This window comes from Aethina tumida, chromosome 3 (genome assembly GCF_024364675.1).
Source record: "Aethina tumida isolate Nest 87 chromosome 3, icAetTumi1.1, whole genome shotgun sequence".
Classification (NCBI taxonomy): Eukaryota; Metazoa; Arthropoda; class Insecta; order Coleoptera; family Nitidulidae; genus Aethina; species Aethina tumida.
The window spans coordinates 14,353,084-14,362,893 of NC_065437.1; the positions used below are offsets into that span (position 1 = coordinate 14,353,084).

At 33.3% G+C, this 9,810-nt stretch overlaps 2 protein-coding genes across 2 annotated transcripts; one reads left to right on the plus strand and one right to left on the minus strand.

Annotated features, from left to right (window-relative positions):
- The first annotated feature begins 289 nt into the window (after positions 1-289).
- On the plus strand, positions 290-2,322 carry LOC109603919 (cytochrome P450 4C1). The gene is made up of 11 exons (XM_020020427.2): positions 290-476; positions 530-724; positions 777-953; positions 1,007-1,079; positions 1,133-1,259; positions 1,311-1,344; positions 1,399-1,514; positions 1,568-1,636; positions 1,694-1,859; positions 1,906-2,085; positions 2,135-2,322. The coding sequence occupies exons 1-11, from the start codon at positions 326-328 to the stop codon at positions 2,299-2,301; spliced, it is 1,455 nt and encodes a 484-aa protein (XP_019875986.2). The 5' UTR covers positions 290-325; the 3' UTR covers positions 2,302-2,322.
- Positions 2,323-5,938: 3,616 nt separating this feature from the next.
- LOC109603911 (kynurenine 3-monooxygenase) lies at positions 5,939-7,741 on the minus strand. The gene is made up of 7 exons (XM_020020418.2): positions 7,644-7,741; positions 7,523-7,592; positions 7,274-7,464; positions 7,174-7,222; positions 7,023-7,110; positions 6,159-6,969; positions 5,939-6,106 (listed from the first exon to the last, which is right to left on the minus strand). The coding sequence occupies exons 1-7, from the start codon at positions 7,686-7,688 to the stop codon at positions 6,032-6,034; spliced, it is 1,329 nt and encodes a 442-aa protein (XP_019875977.2). The 5' UTR covers positions 7,689-7,741; the 3' UTR covers positions 5,939-6,031.
- Between the last annotated feature and the right edge of the window lie 2,069 nt (positions 7,742-9,810).

Here is a 9,810-nt window from a genome sequence, read left to right on the forward strand (position 1 = left end):
TTTTACTTGTTATTAAATTTCATCTTTAGTAGGAAACCTATAAAGGCAACTAATGTACAATAAAACTAACCTTAACCCTAAAAGAGTAGTAAAAATAAAGTTTTAATTAATTTCCTTAATTTGTTTGTTGGCGTTATGGTAATAACGGTTAGAACATATTAAAAAATGTGATACAATGACTGTAAATAATGTACTAGAAATACATGTACATAATTACAAAGATTAAATGTAATTGCAATACCAACTTAATGTAATATATAAGGCACTTTATTGTTAATGTAGTACTCATTTGCTAACAAAAAAGTAGTCCGCAGTTTCACTAAACATGTTTGAATTAGTGATATTTTTATTGACCTTAATAATTTATTATTATGTGACTTTATCGAAAAAATCTGGCCCATACAAATCATTTTATGAAGTTCCCGGACCTCGAAATTTACCAGTGATTGGAACGACGTACCTGTTTTTAGGAAAGAGTAAGTTGAACTTGTCATTTTAAGCAATCCTTATAATATTTTTGGATGTTTAGATTTGTTAAAGGTAGTCCTGTCGCTGCTCAAAAAGTATGGACGTTGCTTTCTTGTGTATGTTCCGCATAGAATGTACTGTACGACAATTCCTGAAGAAATCAAGGTGATACTGAATCATCCGAATTCGTTGAACAAAAGCGAAGATTATAAACATCTACAAGAAATATTCAAAAACACTCTTCTTCTGGCACCAGGTATGAATGAACGCTAAAAATTATTTACGCATACATGAACAAAGTGTTTTAGTGGAGGAATGGAGGAAGCACAGGAAGTTGATAAACAAAAGTTTCAAACAGGGAATTCTGGACATGTTCGTCGACGTGTTCTACGAAAAGAGTCAAATTCTGAGCAATATACTAAAAAATGGAAAATATGACAACCTTACTTATCTATTTGAAAAATTCACTTTGGATGTATTCTGCGGTAATCTATTACAAAATAAAAATATGAATGTGAATAGTAATGGTGAATTTTAGAGGCTACAATCGGAATAGAATCTACAATCCTTGTTGATGAAAAGGAACATGAGTATGTTACTGCAGTTAGAACGTAAGAATAATAATTTTCATTATAATTAGTATGACTAAGTGAATACGTTTTAGGACGCAGCATTTGGCTTTTGACCGGGTGGCAAAGCTTTTCAAAACGAACGATTTCTGCTATTCCTTTTTCCCCGAATCTAAAGTTCTCGCCAAAAACATGGAAGATATGAAGTCGTTTATTAGAAATGTAAAATAATTATTTTGTCTTATTAACTATGAATTAATTATGATGTTTTAGGTAATAAAATATAAAAGAAGTGTTTCTGAGGATGGTAAGTTTTAAAATATTTTTAACATTTAAGCAATATTAATGTGTGATATTATAGATCACTTCCTGACATCTGACAAGCTCCCAGTTTTGGACCTACTTTTGGAAAATTCCAAGAAGGAACGTCTAACTGATGATTACATACAGGAAGAAATGAATTTGTTTGCGGGAGCTGTAAATAACAAAAAAATATGATAAGCGTTAGTTTTAACTTTTTATTGTTTCAGGCGGCTGATACAACAGCCTTTACAATAGCTTACACATGTTTATTACTTGCAATGCATCCTAAAATTCAGGTAAATTCAATAAAAACAAATAAATAAATATGGAGTACCAAAGTATAAATCTTTTAGGAAAGAGTTTACAAGGAGATCATTGATGCTGTCGGAAAAGAAGGAATTATAGATCAGAGTGATCTTTCCAAATTTGTTTATACCGATATGGCGATCAAAGAGTCTCAAAGGTTACTTCCGGTTGTACCTTTGATCGCTAGAATAGCAAGTGCAGATATACAATTAGGTGAGTCACAAATGAATAATGAACAAATTGTAAGGTCATTTTTCAGGTGACAAACTAATTCCTGCGAACACTTCAATGTCGATTTGCTTCCTTGAATTGCACAGAAACCCCGACATTTATCCAAACCCTCTTGAGTACAACCCGGACCGTTTCTTGCCAGAAGAAGTTGCCAAGCGACCCGATTATACGTTCCTTCCGTTCTCTGGTGGACCCAGAAATTGCATTGGTAAGGTCCATAAATGACAGATCTAAAGGAAATTAAAATTAATTTTTAGGTATGAAATATGCATCCATGCTTTTGAAAACTGTCATCGCCACAATTGTGAGAGACTTTGAGTTGACTACAAAGCATAAATCGATAGCTGAACTGGACTTCGAATCACATGTTGTTATGACACCCACTCATCCATTAGATTTGTCTTTTATTCCTCGAAATAAATAAATGATAAGAAAATGGAAACAATTTGTGTTATTTTATTCATTAACTTATTAACGAAATTTAACATGCGTTATAATATTTAAAGACTATATTAAATGTAACCATGTAAAAATATTTAAATTTACATAAAAATATACTCAAATTTAGTATCTTTTAGTAAAACATAAATGTTACAGCATGGAGTAAACGATTAAAATTTGATAATCTTTTGTATGTAATGTTATGTCATGTAAATTTATTTTTTATCACAATTTATATTAAATTAAACTGTTTGGTTGGATCCATTGTCGATGTTCAGTAATGTTAAAGTACCTAGAGCGCGAGTACGTGCAATTTATCGCCTGCTTAGTGAATTTGAAAGACGTTGAATTATTGGTCTACAAGAGGCGGAACCCATATTTCAGCAATATAATGGTCTGCCCCATGTTTCCAGGACTAGTTTAAACTTTTTTGAAGAGACCTATGTGAATATGATGCCGAGGCTAGCCAGATCCCACGACCTTTCACCCATTGAACATGGTTAGGTTATGATGAGTAACAAGCTAGGAAAGTTACCCCAACCCCTACGGACTTTGGAGACTTCAAGCACAGGTAACTTGGGATATTATACCCCAAGAGAAAACAGATCACCTCATTGAATCAGTGCCAAGACTCGTCGGGGAATGTTTAAACTCAGTAGACAAACATATTATTAACTAAATTATTTAAAAAAATCTAAAATCTTTTATATTTTGTTTCTTAATTTTAATCGTTTACTGATTGCTATAACATCTATCAAAACAATAATAAATTTGAAATAAATAAAATAAATAAATTCTTGATGTTGCAATTTCTTTTTCACTGAGTGTAATTCTTTAACTTTGAACTCAATTTACCAACAGAAGCATCATCATAAATAAATAGTTCGAAAGGTCTTTTTATATAATTAGTAAATATGTTACAATAAATGGTTTTACATGTATACGTCTACGTATATAAATTGACACACAATAAGTCATTAACAAGTGTAAAAACCATTTTTATTTGTATTACCTATAATTTTATAGCAAGTTACGTAATTTAATTGTTCATAAAATGTTATTAGTAATTAAAGATAATTACTTCCTAAAACTAAATAATAGTAAAAAATAATTAAATAAAATAAAAATAAATGGTATTGGGTTGTTCGGAAAGTCATTTCGTTTTTTCCCGACAGAGGATTTAATTGTACTTTTTTGCACCCAACTTCACACTTAAGCCGTATAATTTTTATATGCATTGAGAGCTCATATAGCAAGGCTTGAGTGTGAAAAATTCCAATTAATTCTACGCATTAGTTTTTGGTTGGTGTCCTTTTAAATATAGAGAGCGATAAGCAGCATTTTCGACGTATCTTACTGTTTTACTACAGAAAGGGTAAAAATGATGTTCAAGCCAGAAAGAAATTGACCAATGTGTATGGAAAAGGTGTGTTGACAGTACTCCAGTGCCAGAACTGGTTCGCTAAATTTTGATCCGGTAATTTTGATGTCGAAGATACACCACGTTCGGGAAGGCCGGTTGAAGCTGATTAAGACGCGATAAAGGCATTAGTTGATGCGAACCGGCGAATAACAACACGTGAGATCGGATTGAGGTTAAATTTATCAAATTCAACAGTTTATGACCACTTGAAAGGCCTGGGATTATCCTCGAAGCTCTCACAGAGAGAAAAAAACGAAATTACGAAAACGATAAAAACATTTTATCCAGCATTTATTTAATAATTATTCTCCTTAAAGAAGATTCCACATAACACAGCTCTATATATCCATTTCGATGTAGATTTGGCTGAATTAGAATAAATGTGTTCTTTCCATGTGTACTGATAAAATTAAAAGTTAAAAATAATGTAGTTGTTTTTTCTTCATCTTTTTTTACGGTCAATTTGTGTTGTGTGAAAGTAGAATATTACGTAGGGACAACTTTCAGCTGCAAAGAAAAATATTGAAACGTCATATTCAGAACTAATCAGGTGTGAGGTATAAAATGTACCATGTAATAGTTTGCTGTTCAAGAAATTCCTACTAACGTACGTTATCGGTACAGATTTTGTTTCTCCTGTAAGAAAGTGAAACAGCCTTTCTTTTATTGGAATAGATTTTTCCAAGATATCTTTTTCTGGTCCAATTACTTTTAAGGTTTTTCTACCTCTGTGAGATAAAACCTTGACATTCTTTGAACTTAAACATCTAAAATAAGTTGATGTAATTTTAAGGAAATTGTACAACACAAAAAAAAATTAAAGTTGATAGAAGTGAAAACTTTAGTATTAAAATTTGAAATTTCATAATGTTAGAATTCAATTTATCAACATCAATCTGGTTTTCACATTTATTGACACTCCGAGCAACAATTTTGTGCATGTTTATATGGTTTTTTATTATTTAAATATACAAGATCATGACAAAATATAAATACAATTCAATTGAAATAACAATTAATATACAATCATATTATTTATGGATATTATTTGTATTTACTTAAATTTCAATCTACTTTATTTTTAACATTATTTTAATTGTTTGCGTCATTGTCATCATTAATTTCAACAATACTTAGACTTTTTGTAAGAAATTAAAATGTCGTCGCTAGTCGTTTTATGTTTTGTAGTACTGAGTTTTCGATCGTTGGACATATTTTAATAAATTTTTCACTAAATCCATTCAATTTCACTTATAAGATTCACACAGATATATACGTCATCTGTATAGCTACAGATATACTGCTATAAGCATGTCGGTGACGCGAACGCATGAGATTTCACCCATTCAAACGCACACTGCGCTTGCGCTGGTTATGAGTATTCAATGTCAATGTCATAATATTTCCCTACAAAAAAGTGCCCAACGCGGCTAAAGAAGTTTTCACTAAAAATACATTAAATCTATTATTATTTGTTAGGAAAGTTTACCCACTTTTGTTGACGGTATAAAAAACAAGTATGTTTTACTTTTGCTTAATAAACATCCCTCCTTCAATTGTAATTGGAACCAAAATATGTACAACTTGATTTCAATACTGATTTTGAATGTTTATTTGGGAAATTTACCTTCTAAACTTATCCCCCACGATATTTGGTATCGACGAAATTGAGCGCGTTGGTAACAGATGGTAAGAGAATTGAGCGCTGTTTTTTTCCTTGAAAGTACATCAGAAATAAAGATGATCCTGAAAATTTCGAATATTTCTATATAGAGATGCCTTTCAAACGACATTCTCCTCTATGAACCCTCCATTTTCAAAACAGTAGTAGATATTAGCGTCAAACTCATCTCCGGCTTAGCCGGAGGCCTTTAACGAAACCACTTGATTTCAAAATGCTCAAATGTACAGCTCTAACCCACTCTCTAGTTCTGGGATTTGCCCAAGCATGTCGGTGACGCGAACCCATAAGATTTTGCCCTACCAAAAAGTTCCCAACGTGGCTAAAGAAGTTTTCACTTCAATAAATATTAACATCTACTTTCTCTTTATTCAAGCACGTGAACCTCATACCCTCTTTTGGCCATAAAACAATCACTAATAACACCAACCCTTAACCTATTGATTTAGAATAAAAACAACGGATTACCAAGCGTTTACTTAACAATTATTCTCTTTAAAGAAAATTAAGGTCAAGTGTATTACTAACTATAAAAATAACAAAATATTTCACTATATTGAATAAAATACATAAATTATTTAATGCATAATAAATATGTTTTGAAAAACTTTATACTAATTCGTATCCAATATAACCACACAGAGCCAATAATGCAACTTGCCCAGCTATAATTCCATGAATAATCTGAAAAGTTAGTGTACTTAAGACCAGTTTAAACAGTTTTAAATAAAATTACCTTATCTTGCCACTTTCTGTTCTCAATACACTTAACATACTCCATTTCGCTGAAACTGACCGAATTGTAAAGAGGTATCCAAGTCTGAGGCATAAATTTAAACAGCAAACTATCGACATATTTCCTAATCAAGTAAGAAGGTCTCGTAACCAAATCCCTCATCTCCACATAATTGTACATAGCAAGATCGCATATGGCATGCGCGTTCGGTTTACGAATTTCACTGTACCGCTTAACAGCTTCACCGAAGTCTCCGTCGCTTTCGTCCAGTATTTTGTCCAGTACGGTACAATCCTCGAAACCGGCGTTCATACCCTGACCGTAAAACGGCACCATGGCATGCGCCGCGTCTCCTATCAACAACACTTTCCTTCCGACGTGGTAAGGGTTGCATTTGATGGACACCAGGTGGGAGGGCTTCCTTTTAAAAAAATCATCGATCAACTCCGTTTCACCGATCAAATCGATCGAATCGGGGAAGGTGTTCTTGAAAAAGCGAATCAAGGATTTGGCGTCACTGAGCTCGTCGAAAATCCTGAAGGGCATGAACAGCGTAACGGTCCACGAGCCGTCTTGGTTGGGGAGGGTGATCATCATGAATTCGCCCCTTGGCCAAATGTGCAAATGGTTGGCGCCCATTAAATGGCCACGCTCTTTCGGCACGCACAGCTCTAAATATCCGTGTTCGATGTAGTTTTGGCTGAATTCGAACAGCGGTTTCCTTTCCATGTGTCTTCTGACAGTACTGTGGGCTCCATCCGCACCAACAACTAAGTCTGATGTTATTTCAATAAGTTCGCCTGTAATTGTGCTGGAAATAATTATGTTAAACATAATTAACCGAAGTTACTCAATTAAAATTACTTTAAAAATGTTGTTTTTCCTTCGTCTAAGTTTATGGCGGTCAATTTGTGTTCGAAGTAGAGTGTTACGTTGGGAAAATTTTCAGCAGCTAAAAACATATCGGAATATCATATTTAAAACTAATCAGGTGTGAAATATCTATAAGATATACCTTGTAATAATTTGCTGTTGAGGAAATTCCTCCCAATTGAATAAATGCACTAAAAATGAATGGTCAGTAAAACTAAGTTTTGAAATAACCTTTTACTAACTTGTTTTGATACGTTATCGTACGGTACAGATTTTGTTTCCCCACTTAGAGAGTGTAACAGCCTTCCTCTCATTGGAATGGCTATTTCCAAAACGTCTTTTTCCAGTCCGATTGTTCTTAAGGCCTTTCTACCTCTATGAGATAGAGCCAAATTTATTGACTTTCCTTGTGCCTTTGTGTTTTTACGAATATCTAAAATAAATTGATGAATTTAATTTTAAAGAAATTGTACAATACAAAATACACCCACCTTCTCTTTGTTCAAATACATGAACCTCGTACCCTCTTTTAGCCATAAAACACGCATTAACAGCACCAACCTTTAATATATTGAATTAGTATATTAACAATTTAACTATGAATTGTGTTACCAAACCGCCACCAACAACCACAACTTTTTTCGTCGTCTCACTCATTTTAGTGTCCGTAATTCAGGAAGGACATTAAAGAACTGAAAGGTTTCTGTTACGAGCTTATGTAGTTGTTACTTGATATATATACTTTTATATATATCAGTATAATTTTACAAGTAAAGTGTGTACAAGAGGTTTCATTATTTGATATTTTTATTTAATTATGAATTATGTGATAGTAAAATAGTGCACGCATAGTTGTTAGTGGCAACATTTTTATCAGTTAGATTTTTATGAATAGGAACAGATTAAAATATTGTAATCGTTTTAGAATGTATGCAAATAATTAGATTTTTGTGTTCTAAGAATTTAATTTGTTTATTTATTTTCAAACAACATTATCATTTATATGCATTACTTAGGAATAAAAATTCAAGATCAGCAAAGTTCATCCACCATAAGTAGCACATTATATACATAGTTGAACTTCAATAACTCGCATTTTTGATAACTCGAAGGTTAAAGGTTAAAAATTATATGCAATTTTACTTTATAGCACGAATTTTGATTACTCGAATATCTTGATAATTCGACCTATATTGCGTGCAAAAAAAGACGTAACCCATAGATATAATTGATTTATTCCATTTTTTTTAGGAAAATATTAACCTATTAAAGAATAATAATTGATTAAAAATTAAACAAAAATATTAAAGCATAAATAGTCTAAATAGTGCCGGGCTCCTTCTTTGATTGAGACACTCATTAACGCGTCGCGGCATCGATCTAATAAGATTATCGAAATTTTCTCGTGGTATCTCATCCCAGACGAACTGAATCTGAAGTGTTAGTTCATTACGTACGTGGAAGGTGCTGTAAATGATTTAAGCGTCGCCCCAACGTATCCCACACATGTCCGACTAAGGAAAGGACTGAAGGTTTGGGTGGTAAATTCACATGGGAGGTTTCTAGGAAGTTTAATATATTTCTGGCAATATGTGGACGGGCATTACCTCGTTGAAAAGTTAGTCCGATCTTTTTTTATGTAGGGAATAAAATAAGACTACAAAACGTCATCCACATATTACTCTGACGTCTAATTGCCATTAATAAAAACTAAAGGTGACCTGCTACCTTAAGCAATAGCACCCCTTACCATTAAAACCATAGTGTTGTGAACATGACTCTCCACATCGCTTTGCGCTCGGATCACGTCTTTTTCCATGTGGCCGTCTTACTAACATATGACCATCGTACATGCCCAAACAAAAGCGTGATTCATGACGAAACACAATATGAATACATTCCTCATCTCACTGTTGACCTTCCATACACCAGTCTCTACGTTGGCGCGTATAGTTTGCTGGTAGAGATAAGTCCAAAAAAAGGCTGATAAATCCGTAGGCCAAAAGACTGTGGAAAGCAGATAGAATGCCAAAATTCATCAGCATTCCCCGCGTTTAATTCCATTAGGGCCAATAATCTTGTGGTTCTGAGATAGCTCTAAACATTCCGGAACCTCTTGCTGTACCTCTTTTGCGCGCTTCACTCCATGACTGCCAACATAGTGTTACAATACCAATGCCGCATTATTTTTTGAAACAAAATTCCTGCTTCATGCAGGCCCATCACTATTCAATCAAACTCCCTGAATTAGCTAAAATTATTTCTTCTTCCTACTCTAGGCATGTTAAACGTTTAGTATAAATTGCTGAACAAATTGTGACAAAAACTAAGTACACGCTTGTTTGAGCTACCTTAAAGATATGAAGAAAAAATACAAAAAACTGAAAAATACGTACTATCTGTATGCTGTACTGTATTTTGAAGTGTGCTTCGCGTCATTTTCTTCTTGAAAATAAAGTTTTAGTGGCAATTTTTTATCTGAATACGATACCATATTGTTCCTCAATATTTTTTTATACAGTAGAAAAAGCGTTTGACCCATCTGAATGTAGAGAAAGATATTATGCATGACAGAGACAGTAAAAGTTTGCCACATAGTGGGGGACTTACTGTTTCTCTTCTACGTAATGTCTCTTTCAGGATTCAGATGGATCAAACTTTTTTCGTACTGTATATAAAACGATCCATGATGCCCTCTATTCAAAGGAGAGGACCCATTCCAAATACCAAAAAGCAACCCTATACCATTACCGACCTGTCGCCGTGTTTAAGAGTGAGT